We start from the raw sequence: 14,494 nt of genomic DNA, 5'->3' as shown, positions 1-14,494 counted from the left end.
GAGTGTTCTTGGGTGGAGGGGCTGGGACTTCCCGTGGGTGGGCGATGGGCTGCAGATGGGAGTGGGGTGCCCCTTGGCCCAGCTCAAAGCAGAGGTGGGGGGCAGCGGGGAGCCTCTCCATGGCAGAGTCCACGTGGCGTCCTGCAGGGTAGTCGCTGTGCTGTGTGGGGCACTCAAGCCGTGATTCGGAGGTGGTACCGTGTAGGGGTTAGAGCAGGGGATGGGGCGAGGGCTCCCTGGTTCTGGTCCCAGCATGGAGAGGCATGGGGTCTAGTGCGGGGTTAGAGCAGGAGCACGGGGAGTCAGGACTCCTGGGTTCTGTCGCTCCCCGATGTAGTGCAGGGGGGCTGGGGAAGGACAGTCATCCCTATATGGGTGCACTTGCTCTATTGACAAGGGGGCTGGCGGGGAGAAAACCAACCCATGGGACTGCTGGGGGAACAGGGCCGGATTCTGTCACTCCATCCTTGCATGTGGGCTGAGGGGCCAGGGCCTTCTTGGTGTTCCCTGTATTCGGGGCCCCAGCATCACTTAGAGCAGCCTCTGGGCTGCTCTTGCTCTGCACCTCCTGTGGTGGAGAGCTGGCCATACTCTTCCACCATGCTGGCTGGGGATGGGGGGTTCATAGGGGGCTATTCGCACCAACTTTATGACCCCTGCAGTGTCCTGGACAGTAGTACTCGGAGCTGACAGCTTCTGGGCTCAGGCCCTGGGACTTGAATCCTTCGCCCAGCGTGGAGGGGGATGCAGCTTCCCATTCAAGCCTGGCGAAGGCAGGTTGGTCCCCTCAAACGTGTGGCCCCCAAGCTCCAGTCCTCAGTGGGGGGGCCTCTCTACCCACTCGAGAGCTGTAAGGATGTTCGTACAGCGAGGTGGACAATGATTTCAAGTGCCAGGCGGGAGGCCAGACCCTCCGACAGGATCCCCCTGCAAGGGCTGGGAACGGGGAGCAAGCCACGGTGCCGCTGGGCCCCTCAGGGCTCTGGGGTTCCCTGCCACCCCCTGCACTGCAGCGTGAGCCCACATCAGTCTTCGTGGCTGGGGGCTGCCTGGAGCCCCCAGAAAATCCCTCCCCCCCTCCATGGATTTGGTGACCTGGTTCCTTCCCTGACCTCAAAGGGAGCAAACCCCCTGCCGAGGGGGGCTGTCAGACTGGGGTGACCCCTGGCTTGAATCCAGCCCCCCCTCTGCTTGGTGGCATTGGACCTGGGGGGTGCTGGAGGCTGGTATTAAACTGTGCTTGGCAGGGGGCTGGGGGCCTCCCTCATGTCCCATCTCTGCTCTCCTGCCCTACCTGGGCACTGGGAGAAGGGGACCAAGTGCCCTGCCGGGAAGCTGGAGGGGAGATTGCACCAGCCTTATCTCGAGGGGCTTCAAACCAGGGTCCCTGACGAGAGGTTGGGTCTTGTGGATAAAACCAACAGTAGGAGGCAGGACTCCTGGCTTCTATCACCAGCTGAGTGGGGTCTAGTGGTTAGAGCAGGGGGCTGGGAGCCAGGACTCCTGGGTTGTCTAATGAGGTGGGGCCGCGGCTGGGCTCGGTGGCTGTGTCTGAGCCACCCAGACTCTGGCTGTGCCGCTGCCATCTCTGCCCGCCCTGTGCCCGGCTGCAGCGGGGCTGTGAAGCGTGAGTGATGTGCTTATGAAACACGAGGGGCCCCGTGTGCGCCCAGGAGGGGGGTTATGTAAGTCGCTCCGCGCCCGTGTCTGGGACTTGCGTCTGCCCCAGCGAGGGGCTGGGGGGGGCTCATTAGCGCTGACCCACTCAGCCATGTGTCTCCAAGCTGCCCAGTATGGCGGTGGGCACCGGCGCTGATCTTAAAGGGCCAGTGCCCTGCTCCATGGCTGTTTGCTGTTAGTGCATGAGGGGGGGGTTCAGAGCTGGGGTGTTGACTCTGCCCATTAGGGGCTGCTCCAGGAGGAGAGTGGGGGCTAGTGGTTGGGGGGGGGACTGGGAGCAGGACTCCTGGGTTCTACAGCCATCGCTTGCAGGGGTGCTTGGGCTGCTAGAGCAGTACCAGCCCCGTTCCCATGTAGTGGGAGTCACACCTATCCCCCCCCCACGCCGCTGCCCACCCCACTGCCCAGCACGGCACAAGCTGCCGCCTCCTCCCTTCCCAGCCCCTGGCTTTGCAGACAAACAGCGGGGGGGGGCTGCAGGCAGGTCCACGTGCCAGGGAGGCGCTGGAAGAGGAGACGATGGAGGAAGGGAGGGTTCATGCCTGGGGGGACGGGGGGGGGCTTGCATCAGCCTCCGGCCAGGTGCTGCCCTGGGGAGCCCCGGGGACCCCTGCCAGCCCCATCGGGGGGAGGGGTTGATGTGTGTTGCTCTGGGGCAGGGCTGAGCTCACCTCGCCCTAGGCCATCAGCAGGGAGCCCCCAGCCCGCATCGTTCCCAGCGGGCAGGGCTGATTGGGGGGGCGGCAGACGGTGCTTAGCCAGGTATGTGCTGGGTTTGCTCCACCGCCCAGCCCCGGCCCACAGGCCCCGCGGCTGCCTGTTCATCACCCCGCTTAGCACTGCCCCGGGGCCCTGCTCGCTTGGGTCACACCTGGCCAGGGGCAAAGGGGAAGGCCTGGCACCCGCCTCCCCAGGAGTCCCGGCTCCCAGCCCCCCCTGCTCCAACCACTAGACCCCACGCCCCTCCCAGAGCCGGGGAGAGAACCCAGGAGTCCTGGCTCCCAGCCCCCTGCTCTAACCACTAGACCCCACTCCCCTCCCGAAGCCGGGGAGAGAACCCAGGAGTCCCGGCTCCCAGTCCCCCCTGCTCCAACCACTAGACCCCACTCCCCTCCCAGAGCCGGGGAGAGAACCCAGGAGTCCGGACTCCCAGTCCCCCCTGCTCCAACCACTAGACCCCACACCCCTCCCAGAGCCGGGGAGAGAACCCAGGAGTCCCGGCTGCCCTGCATTTCTGGGAAGGGGGGTTGCGTAAGTCTGGGGAATGTGCTGGGGGCTTTGGAGACTCCGGGCTGGAGCAAGTGCATTGTCTGAGGTGTTTGCCCTGCCGGCCTCCCCCCGCAGGAATCAAACCTTGGGGGTGTTGACTCGACAAACAGAGCCAGGGAAGAAGTCAATCGCAGAAGGGAGCCGCTTGCCTCAGGTCCCCTGCCGGGGGGGGGGGGGGGGGGGGGGAGGGGAGGAAGGAGAGAGAGAGACACACACACACTCCAGCACCTCCCATGCTCAGCTACTGGGGGGAGGCAGGACACCTGGGTTCTCTTCCCAGCTCTGGGAGGAGAGGAGTTGGATCTAGTGGTTAGAGCAGGTCGGGGTGTGGGGCTGGAGATGGGACTAGGAACAAGGAGTCCAGCCCCCTACTCTAACTCTCACCCCACTCCCTTCTCAGAGCAGGACCTGACTCCCAGCCCCCCTCCTTACTCGCCCCACTAGCCCCCAGAGCCAGGGATAGAACCCAGGAGTCCTGGCTCCCAGCCCCCTCCTTACTCACCCCACTAGCCCCCAGAGCCAGGGATAGAACCCAGGAGTCCTGACTCCCAACCCCCTCCTTACTCGCCCCACTAGCCCCCAGAGCCAGGGATAGAACCCAGGAGTCCTGGCTCCCAACCCCCTCCTTACTCGCCCCACTAGCCCCCACCTTGATCATTTCTCAGCACCCTGGATCGGACCCTCTGTGTTCCCTGGGGAACTGGTGCCAGTAAAACCCAGCCACCCCCTCCAGTGGTGGGAAAGGAAGCTACGCCCCCGCCCCCCCCCCATGCAATCCAAGGTTCTGGGAGGACAAAGGTCAGAGGGGTGGGCACGGAGGTATTTAAACAGCAGCCCAGGGGAGGGGGGTCTCTTTAAACAGCTGCAATAGCTCCTTGGTGTGCCCCTGGCTGCTCCTGGAGGTCCCTGGGGGTCTTCACCTGCTTGGCAGCCAGTTCCTTCCTGGGCTCCGGCTCCTTGGCCCCCCAGGAGGAGGGGGGGGTAGATTTGCTGCTTGGCTGCCTTCAGTTCAACTTCTCCTCCACCAGTATCTGGTTGCAAAGAGACCAGGCAGATCCAGGCAAGGTGAGTGCAAAGCTCCCCCCACCCCTGGAGTGATGGGAATTGGGGGGTGAGAGTGTGAGGGGCTGAGCAGACAGTGGGGACCTTGGGGTGGGGGAAGTGGCCCTGGGCTGAGCTCCTTTCCAGACTGGAGCCTTCAGCGCTGTCTTTAAAGTCCCAATCCTGCCAGTGGATTCGGTGTTATTACGCATGGCCGGGATCAGAACCCCATTGTGCTGGGGACTAACCAGTATTAGGTGTATTACGGGAGCACCTCAGCACCCCAGTCTGCTGCACAACCGCAGGGGTGTGTGTAAGTGATGTCAGTAACCCCCCCCCAGCCCACCCCAGCAGTCACGAAGTCATGAGACAGGCGCCTACAAACATTCATGGTCACCTGGGGGCTGGTTTTATTGGCCATCAGTCGCAACTGCCCGAGCTGGACACTTTTCTGTAGCTAGCAGGGTGAGAAGCTCCGGGGAGCGTCTCCCAATCACATGACTCTGGGAGCTGAAGCTTGAAAGACCAAAAGACCCAAGAGCGGAAGAATCGTGGTTAAAACAAGGAGTCTCGGAGCAGTTTGGCGGGTTTGAAATGAGCTCCAAGAGCCGACTATGAAAATCATCCAGGGGTCCAGAGAGATGACAGTGAGATCAGGAATCTGACGGCCTGGCGCTCACAGCTAGACCATTTCTAGGTGTCACAGGTGAATGCCACTGTCCGGAGGATAATAGTCCAGTTAACACCAGGCCAGGCCTCAAGCGCTGTCCTCTGGGTGGCCAGTGACTCGCTAGCGTTGTCGTTAACAATATCAGCTATTGGAGTATTTGGGGAATATTTTTCATCATTGCTCTTTAACTACTGAAATGTGCTAGTTTCTAATAAAAAGAACAGGAGGACTTGTGGCACCTTAGAGACTAACACATTTATTAGAGCATAAGCTTTCGTGGGCTACAGCCCACTTCTTCGGCTGCTGCTACTCTGAAACCTAGTTTCTAATGGTTCTCAGATGGCCTGAGCTGGGAATATGATGTTCACGGACTGGTTTAGTGGTGGCCCTTGGCGAGCTTGGGAATATTATGGGAATAGTGACGATGGAATTATTGGAAAGTTTAGTTCAGGGGTTCTCAAACAGGGGGTCGGGACCCCTCAGGGGGTTGCGAGGTAATTACATGCGGGGTCGCGAGCCGGCAACCTTCACCCCAAACCCCACTTTGCCTCCAGCATTTATAATGGGGTTAAATAGATACAAAAGTGTTTTTAATGTATAAGGGGGGGTCGCACTCAGATGCTTGCTGTGTGAAAGGGGTCACCGGGACAAAAGTTTTGAGAGCCACTGGTTTAGTTAGTTGAAGCTTTAAAATGTTACCACTTTAAACCCGCTCCCCAAACTGGATGCATTTTGTAACATCCCTTTGTGGAAAAGGGGTTAAACGGGCAGCCAGGACTCCTGGGTTCTATCCCCAGGCTGGGAGGGAGTGGGGTGTAGTGGTTAGGGCTGGGAGCCAGGACTCCTGGGTTCTATCCCCAGGCTGGGAGGGAGTGGGGTGTAGTGGTTAGGGCTGGGAGCCAGGACTCCTGGGTTCTATCCCCAGGCTGGGAGGGAGTGGGGTGTAGTGGTTAGGGCTGGGAGCCAGGACTCCTGGGTTCTATCCCCACGCTGGGAGGGAGTGGGGTGTAGTGGTTAGGGCTGGGAGTCAGGACTCCTGGGTTCTATCCCCAGGCTGGGAGGGAGTGGGGTGGGAGTCAGGATTCCTGGATTCTGTTCCCAGCTCTGGGAAGGTGAGTGGGGTCACCTGGGGGTTCGAGTAAGAAGCTGGGAGCTGTGAATAGGAGTGTTGGCTCCCAGCTGCCATGTGCCCCCGTCCTGCCTCCCCTCCCCGAACTGGGAACGGAGCCCAGCTCTGGAAGTCTGCTCTAGAGCTCAGAGCGGGGAGACTGGAGGCTGGGTTCCCTGCGTTCCCCTAACGAAACCATTGCAGGTGCCTTTGAATAGTCACGCAGCTGAGGCTGGGATGACACGGGAGAGAAGAGCACAGACTTGCTGCCTCACTTGTATTTTCCCCAGCCCGTTTTCATGCCACGGGCCTGCCTCGGTTGCTCTCTGCCGGGTATTCACCCGCGGTCTCCACTGCAATTAGAGTCCCGAGCTCAGAGGCAGCTGGAATCTCCCAGCCTAGGAAAACCACCCGCCCCAGTTGCCTGACCCCAGATGTTGACAGAGGGGCGTTAAGAAGGCAAAAGTGCTGCTCTCCCCTCACATTCCCTTGGCTCAATCTTGCCTCTGCGGTTTTCTCCGTCTCTCGTCGGCCCTGTCTTAACCCAAACCCGCCGATAACAGCGGTGGCTTTTTCAGGGCCAACTTGGCTAAAAATAGGGCCTGGCCTTAAAATCTCCATCAGCGAAAGGCCAGGGAAATGTGGAATTTCTTTCTGCAAAGGGCTTTCAAAACTTGGGGGGGAGTGGGGGGGGGGCAAAGCAGTCTGGGGACATTTATAATGAATTAGCCGAAACGGGGCCGAGTCTGAGAGACTGGTGGGAATGGAGAGATTTGCCATGGGCTGAGTTTCTTCTTTCTTTTCTTTTCTCCCCAATTTGGGGAAAACATCTGGGGGGGAGGGGGAATTTACGAGGTGGGAATGTTGGCTCTGAGTTTACGGGGCATGGGGGGGTCTCTTTCACTGAGGACTGGTTAACATGCCGTGACTTACTAGTGGGTTATGTGAAGACCCCGCGACTCCACATCCCTTCTTGGGCAGCGCCCCTTCCATCCCCCTCTATGTCAGGGACTCCCTGCCCCCCCATGCCTGGTGCTCTGTGCCCCTTCCCCCAGGCCTGGCTGTGTGCTCCCCCATTATCCACTTCCACCCTTATTGGGGTCCACATTCTGCCTTGCCCTCACGCCAGGGGTCTCCGTGCTCCCCTGTTCCCTCCTTATTTGGAGTACGGGAGCCCCAGTCCCGGCCCAGGACTGCCCCGTGCCAGGTGCTGGACAGACAGTGCCAACAGACAGGGTGTGCGGGGCTACACCCGGCGTGCAGGTGGGTAGCACCCGACTTCCCCTCCCAAAGCGAGGAGGAGGGACGGCCCCCCCTGGTCCTGCCCCAGTGCACGGGGCGGCCCCCGTGACCTCCTGACGTCCCTTCCGGCCTTTCCCGTCTCTGATTTCTCTGACCCTGTGGCCGGCGCTGTCCGCGTGTCTCTGCAGGGCCCGTGTCCCCCTCGCCGCCCCGCCATGACTGTCACCTACACGGCCCGCGTGGCCAACGCCCGTTTCGGAGGCTTCTACAAACTGCTGCTGCTCTGGCGTGGGAGCATCTACAAGCTGCTGTACAAGGAGTTCCTGGCCTTCTTCGTCACCTACCTGGGGCTCAGCCTGACCTACCGGTGAGGGGGGGCCCTTTGCACGCACGTGTGCCCCTGGGCCTGTGCACGGCTGCGGTGAGCGTGCCCCTTGCACACGTGCTTGTGGCTCTTTGCATGCGGGTGGGGGGGAGAACATGCCCCTGGCCCCTCGCACGTCTGCGTGCCTGTGCTCTCATGGGGGGGAGGGGCGTGCAGCACTTTGCACACGTGTGTGGACGCCCCATCCCCGTGCACGGTCTGGGTGGAAAACCTCCAAGCAAAGCACCAACCTCCTTGCATTTCTCTCCCCCCCCCCCCCCGCCCAATTCCCACCCGCAGCTTCGTCCTGGCCGAGGATCAGAAACGCTACTTTGAGAAACTGGTGATTTACTGCGACAACTACGCCAACCTGATCCCCGTCTCCTTCGTGTTGGGTAAGAGCCGGGACCCCCCACATTCCCCGCCCAGCCCTCGTGTGAGAGACGTGTCCTCTCCGAGGGCGGGCAGGCCCTATAGCATGTATGGGCCCCACTGGCTCGCCCCCTGGGGGGCAGAATGCCCCTCTGGGCTGTTTGAAGCACCATGAGGGGGCGATGGGGGGGCTGTGGGTGTGGGCTCAGCTCTCCCACCAGGGCAGGACCAGCCCTGGGTTCGAATCCAGCTAGGCCGCTCAAGCCAGGGGGAATGGGGTGAGAACGAGTGACTCCTCCCAACCCCACTGGACCCCACTGACCTGCCTGGGTTTGGGGCTTGTTTTCTGTCCCCCCGCCGGGCAGGGCTGGGGTCCAGGACGCCGGGGTTCTGTGGCCGGCTCGGTCCCTGACTCCTGTGTTTGTCCCTTTGCCCGCAGGCTTCTACGTCACGCTGGTAGTGAACCGGTGGTGGAGCCAGTACAGCTGCATGCCCATGCCCGACCGCCTGATGTGCGCCATCTCCGGCTCCGTGCACGGCGGGGACGAGCGAGGCCGGCTCTACCGCCGCACCCTGATGCGCTACAGCAGCCTCTCGGCCGTGCTCATCCTGCGCTCCGTCAGCACCGCCGTCTTCAAGCGCTTCCCCACCATCGACCACGTGGTGGAGGCAGGTAGGTGCCGGGGGGCGCTGGGCTGCAGGGAGCGGGGCGGGGGCTCAGCAGGGGGCGCTCTGCCCTCCCAGTCAGGGCTGACCCCAATGCAGGGTTAGGGGGCGCTGGGCTGCAGGGAGCGGGGCGGGGGCTCAACAGGGGGCGCTCTCCTATCCCAATCCGAGCTGCAATCCGCTGGGAGACAAAAATCAAGGGCCCAGGCCCTCGCGGCCAGTAAAACTCCACTGTCACTTCGCATTTGTGTGTGGGGGGGTTGAACCCCGGTGGCCTGGCCGGCGTCCAGCACCGGGAATTCCTTTCCACCTCCCTAACTCCCTCCCACTGCTTCAGCTGTATCCAGAATGTACTTCACGGCCTGATCAAAACCTTGGCATGGCTGTTCAACAGCCTCCGTGCCACAAGCAGCTGCATCTCGTTGCCAGGCCAGGGTCTCTGGAAAAACAGCCCCTGCGCCACCCCAGAGGTGGCTGCATCGCAGCGCTGGGCCAGGGGTCCCTGGATAAACAGCCCCTGCATCCCACCCCAGAGGTTGCTGCGTCTCAGCGCCGGGCCAGGGGTCTCTGGATAAACAGCCCCCCTGCCCCACCCCAGAGGTGGCTGCATCTCAGCGCCGGGCCAGGGGTCCCTGGATAAAAAGCCCCCCTGCTCCACCCCAGAGGTGGCTGCATCTCAGCGCCGGGCCGGGGGTCCCTGTGTAAACAGCCCCCCTGCCCCACCCCAGAGGTGGCTGCGTCTCAGCGCCGGGCCGGGGGTCCCTGTGTAAATAGCCCCCCTGCCCACCCCAGAGGTGGCTGCATCTCAGTCTAGGTGAGGGGTCCCAGTGTAGAGTCTGTTTAAAGCGGGGGGGGGGGAACTGTCCAGGGGGGCTGATGAAAGGGGTGTCTGGGGGGGGAGGGGCAGGTGGTAACAATGCCCCCCCTCCCGCCCCCGCACTGGGGTCCTGGTTCCTCATGCTCGAGGCGAACCCCATGTGCCTCTCCTGCTCCCCCTGGTGGCCAGACCCCACGGAGACGTGTGAGTCCCTGTAGTGGGGGCTGGAGGGGCTGCGGGCCGCAGGTTTGGTCCCCGGCCCGGGCTGGGGGGCGGCTGGGTGACCCCTTCCCCTCACCCGCAGGCTTCATGACCCGGGAGGAGCGGAAGAAATACGAGAACCTGAGCTCGTCCTACAACAAGTACTGGATCCCCTGCGTCTGGTTCACCAACCTAGCGGCCCAGGCTCGCAAAGAGGGGCGTGTCCGGGACAACTGTGCCCTCAAGATGCTGATGGAGGTGGGTGGAAACCCGGGGGGGGGGGGGGGCAGGGGGAGAGTGTCTGACTGGGGACGCCTGGGTTCTGTGCCCAGCTCGGGGTTGGGGGGGCAGAAGGCCCGGATGCCTGGGTTCTACCTCTTCTCCCAGCTGGTTTGAATTCAGCCCCTGGTGGTGGCTGGCAAATCCGGTGCCTCATCTGCCAGGTGATGAGTTTGCTGGGTCTCTGCTCAGTTCCCAGCCGGCTGCGTCCTATCAGCACTAACTGGGGGCTGATGGGGGCGACTGAGTCCCCCCAAGCTCTAGAGGGGACCCCAGTGAGGGGAGACACCTTGGCAGTGGTGGGGGCTCTGTGCTGGGCAGGGGGCATTTCCTGGGGATGCCCTGAGTCTGTCCCTGGGGGACTGTCAAGCTGCCCCCCCCAGCAGGGATCTGCCCCCTCCCTGGTTCTGAAATGCCCCCCCCCCCCCCTTTCCAGGAGCTGAATCAGTTCCGTGCGAACTGCAGCATGTTGTTCCACTACGACTGGATCAGCGTCCCCCTGGTCTACACGCAGGTGAGCGCCGACCCCGTGGAGTGGAGGCTGGCAGAGCCCGGACGCCGGGGTTCCGGGCCTGGCGCTGGGATGGGGAGGGGAGGGGCAGGGCTGGGACGCCGGGGTTCCGGGCCTGGCACTGGGATGGGGAGGAGGTGGGAGGGGAGGGACAGGGCTGGGGAGCCCGGACGCGGGGTTCTGGGGATGGGATGGGGAGGAGCGAGGAGGGGAGGGGCAGGGCTGGGGAGCCCGGACACCGGGGTTCTGGGGATGGGATGGGGAGGAGGGGGGAGGGGGAGGGGCAGGGCTGGGGAGCCCGGACGCCGGGGTTCTGGGGATGGGATGGGGAGGAGGGGGAAGGGGAGGGGCAGGGCTGGGGAGCCCGGACGCCGGGTTCTGGGGATGGGATGGGGAGGGGAGGGGCAGGGCTGGGGAGCCCGGACGCCGGGGTTCTGGGGATGGGATGGGGAGGAGGGGGAAGGGGAGGGGCAGGGCTGGGGAGCCCGGACGCCAGGTTCTGGGGATGGGATGGGGAGGGGAGGGGCAGGGCTGGGGAGCCCGGATGCCGGGGTCCCGGGCCTGGCACTGCCCTGACTCTCTGCCCTTGCCCCCAGGTGGTGACCATCGCCGTGTACAGCTTCTTCGTGGCCTGTCTGATCGGGCGTCAGTTCCTGGACCCAGCCCAGGGCTACGAGGGCCACGACCTGGACCTGTGTGTGCCGGTCTTCACCCTGCTGCAGTTCTTCTTCTACGTGGGCTGGCTCAAGGTGTGTGTGTGGGGGACAGGGACAAGACAGGGGTGGGGCAGGGTACTGGGGGGGGGAAGACTCCCAGAAGGGGGTTGGGGGGCAGAGAGCTGGGGGAGGGACAGGACTGGCAGGGGCATCGGGGGCAGGGAGCCGGGGGAGGGGCGGGCCTGGCAGGGGTGTTGGGGGGAGGGAGCTGGGGGAAGGACGGGCCTGATAGGGGCGTAGGGGAGTCAGGGAGCTGGGGGAAGGGCATTGGGGGGCAGGGAGCTGGGGTGGAGGGGGGACAGGAAGTTGGGAGAGGGGCAGGCATGGCAGGGGCATTGAGGGGCAAGGCGCTGGGGGAGGGGTGGGCCTGGCAGGGGTATTGGGGGCCAGGGTGCTGGGAAAGGGGTGTTGGGGGAGGAGCAGGGTGCTGGGGGGGGGGGCGGGCCTGGCAGGGGCATTGGGGGTCAGGGCGATGGGGGAGGGGCGTTAGGGGAGGGGGAGGGGCAGGCCTGGCAGGGCTGGTGGGGGTCAGGGCGCTGGGGCAGGGCACTGGGGGAGGGGCGCTGGGGGGAACTCTGCCCCACCCCCCCAGCTGAGCCGTGCTCCCCCCAGGTGGCCGAGCAGCTGATCAATCCCTTTGGGGAGGATGACGACGACTTTGAAACCAACCTGCTGATCGACCGCAACTTCCAGGTACCTCCCTCCACCCTGGCCCCCACCCCCCTGCCAGCCCCACAGACTGTGGGGTCCTGCCGAACACCCTCCCCCCACCCTGGCCCCCACCCCACTGCCAGCCCCACAGACCGTGGGGTCCTGCCGAACACCCTCCCCCCACCCTGGCCCCCACCCCACTGCCAGCCCCACAGACCGTGGGGTCCTGACGAACACCCTCCCCCCACCCTGGCCCCCACCCCACTGCCAGCCCCACAGACCGTGGGGTCCTGACGAACACCCTCCCCCCACCCTGGCCCCCACCCCACTGCCAGCCCCACAGACTGTGGGGTCCTGACGAACACCCTCCCCCCACCCTGGCCCCCACCCCACTGCCAGCCTCACAGACTGTGGGGTCCTGCCGAACACGCAGCAGGGACCCTCCTCCCAACTTAGTGTCTGGCTCCCGCTCCCACAGCCAGTCTGGGGCAGAGCCAGGGCTAGACCCCAGGAATCCTGACCCCTGCCCTGCCCCCCAGGTCTCCATGATGGCGGTGGACGAGATGTACGACGACCTGCCCCTGCTGGAGAAGGACCGTTACTGGGACGCCTCCAACCCCCGCGCCCCCTACACGGCGGCCACCGTCTTCCTGCTGCACCAGCCGTCCTTCCAGGGCTCCACCTTCGACATGACGTGAGCCCGGGCCGGGGGGTGCTGGGGGCTCCCATGGTTGGCCCCTGGACCACAGGGATCCCAGGGGCACTTGCTCTGCTGAGGGCTCACCCAAGGGGGATGGGATGGGAACGCCGCCGCCCCTTCCTGGAACCCGCTTAGTTTGGAGCCTCCCACCCCAGAGGTGGCTGCAGCTCAGTGCTGGGTGAGGAACCCGTGTATAACGAGGGGCCGTGCCCCACCCCAGAGGTGGCTGCAGTTCAGCGCCGGGTGAGGGACCCATGTATAACGAGGGGCCGTGCCCCACCCCAGAGGTGGCTGCAGCTCAGCGCCGGGTGAGGGACCCGTGTATAACGAGGGGCCGTGCCCCACCCCAGAGGTGGCTGCAGCTCAGCGCCGGGTGAGGGACCCGTGTATAACGAGGGGCCGTGCCCCACCCCAGAGGTGGCTGCAGCTCAGCGCCGGGTGAGGGACCCATGTATAACGAGGGGCTGTGCCCCACCCCAGAGCTGGCTGCAGTGCAGCGTATGTCTAATGAGCAGTGCCCCAATCCAGAAGTGGCTGCAGCTCAGCGCCGGGTGAGGGACCCGTGTATAACGAGGGGCTGTGCCCCACCCCAGAGCTGGCTGCATTCTAATCCCTGGTCTCTCCGGTGCAGGCTGCCCAAGGAGGACATGCAGTTCCAGCCACTGGAGGAGATCGAGGAGGGGCTGGAGCCGAGCCGGCATGTCCCCCTGCACCTCCTGAACCGGCTGCTGGCCACGGGGCCCGCCCCGGGCAGCTTCGGCCGGCGCCTCTCCCTGCTGCGCCGCAAGAACAGCTGCGTCTCCGAGGCCTCCACCTCCTACAGCTGCCTGTGCCAGGAGACGCAGAGCACGGACTGCAGCTGTGGGCCCCCCACCCGCCGCCTGCCCCTCAGCGAGGTGCCCTTCGCCCCGGAGCAGCAGGGCTGGGAGGGGGGCGAGGAAGCCGGGCCCCGGGCCCTGGGCAGCCATGAGGAGGCCTTGGCCGAGGAGTCGGACTTTGACCGGCGGTCCCAGGTCTCCTTGCTTCACCCCGACGGCGCCGCCCCTGTGGCCGGCAGCTTCCCTTCGCCACAGGACACGGGGCCCCTTGTGGACACGTCCTTCCTCCCGCAGCCGGGAGCCGCCCAGGAGCCCCCCGCCCGCAGCGGCCCCCCCAGTGCCGGCTACTGCCCCTGGCTGCAGAACCGCATCGAGGAGGAGACGATGGGATGAGCCGGGCCGAGACTCGGAGACGCCCTGCAGCCGGGGGAAGCGGGGACCCAACCCCAGTGCCGGCTGGGGGCCGACCCCTAGATGTGACGGCAGAGACGCCTGGTTCTGGGCCAGAGGCAGCTGAGCCCCGCTCTGGTGCCACCAGATGAACTGTTCAAAGGGGGTTAATCGGGGGGCCATCAACATGCGCCCCCTCCAACCCTGGACCCCTCTGCTCCCTGGCTCACCAGTGCTGGGCCCTGGTGGTGCAGCGCTCCCTGCTGGCTGACCCATCCTGGTCCCAGCTCCGGTCCCCTCAACTCTCATCCACAACAGCGCGGGACCCTGCTGCAAATGCCCCCGTCTTCGAGGCATCATTTCATTAGCCCTGGGCTGCCCCGGCCTCTCCCCTCGCTCGCCCACCGGGACTGGATAGGGGGGGCTGAGCTGGGGGGGGGGCAGCTTCACCCCTCTGGGGCTGGGGGAAAATGGCTCAATCCCTTGTCTTTCACTGTCTGGTTCCTGCCTTTTTAAATATAATTGTATTAAGCTGCTCTTGAGTGGGGTCTTGGCCAGAGGGTGCAGGGGGAGGTTGCGGGGAAGGCTGGCTGCAGTTCTGTGCCTCAGTTTCCCCCTCAGCCACAAGGAACTACGGGCAGGCAGCTCTCGTGTGCTCTGCTGGAAACACGCAATGGGGCCAGTCCCACCTCCAGCAACTTGGGTCACGTTAAAATAAAATGGGCGGGGGGGGGGGGGGTAGCCAGGGCCCCTTGCCCCAGGTGTTCCTGTCTCCATCTCCTCGGGGGCAGGTGGCCCCTCTGCCCAGCTCGGTGCCTCTGGCTCAGGGGGGAAGGAGCCCGGGCGAGGACCCTGCTGGAGAAGTGCTGTCGGTCTGTGGGGGGACCAGGGGTGGGACCTGCCCCTGGGGGTGGATGAGGGAAAGGTCCCAATCGTGAACTAGGGCACTGCTACAGCTCAGCGGGGGAACCCCCGTGTTCTCACTGTCATGCCACAGTG

The 14,494-nt window shown here is 64.4% G+C and overlaps 1 protein-coding gene across 1 annotated transcript; it reads left to right on the top strand.

The window, feature by feature from the left end:
- The first annotated feature begins 7,219 nt into the window (after positions 1 to 7,219).
- BEST2 (bestrophin 2) lies at positions 7,220 to 13,885 on the top strand. The gene is made up of 9 exons (XM_054012966.1): positions 7,220 to 7,377; positions 7,675 to 7,769; positions 8,186 to 8,419; positions 9,534 to 9,688; positions 10,146 to 10,223; positions 10,817 to 10,969; positions 11,549 to 11,629; positions 12,127 to 12,281; positions 12,919 to 13,885. The coding sequence occupies exons 1-9, from the start codon at positions 7,226 to 7,228 to the stop codon at positions 13,496 to 13,498; spliced, it is 1,683 nt and encodes a 560-aa protein (XP_053868941.1). The 5' UTR covers positions 7,220 to 7,225; the 3' UTR covers positions 13,499 to 13,885.
- The last annotated feature ends 609 nt before the right edge of the window (positions 13,886 to 14,494 follow it).

Source organism: Malaclemys terrapin, chromosome 23 (assembly GCF_027887155.1).
Source record: "Malaclemys terrapin pileata isolate rMalTer1 chromosome 23, rMalTer1.hap1, whole genome shotgun sequence".
NCBI lineage: Eukaryota > Metazoa > Chordata > Testudines > Emydidae > Malaclemys > Malaclemys terrapin.
This window is presented reverse-complemented; position numbering and strand designations above follow the sequence as displayed.

What these genes read in the sequence shown, in the direction of transcription:
- BEST2 (XM_054012966.1), top strand. Translation starts at nt 7,226, where the DNA reads ATGACTGTCACCTACACGGCCCGCGTGGCCAACGCCCGTTTCGGAGGC. An exon ending in GGGCTCAGCCTGACCTACCG is followed by an intron (nt 7,378 to 7,674) that starts GTGAGGGGGGGC and finishes TCCCACCCGCAG; the next exon opens with CTTCGTCCTGGCCGAGGATC. An exon ending in CGACCACGTGGTGGAGGCAG is followed by an intron (nt 8,420 to 9,533) that starts GTAGGTGCCGGG and finishes CCTCACCCGCAG; the next exon opens with GCTTCATGACCCGGGAGGAG.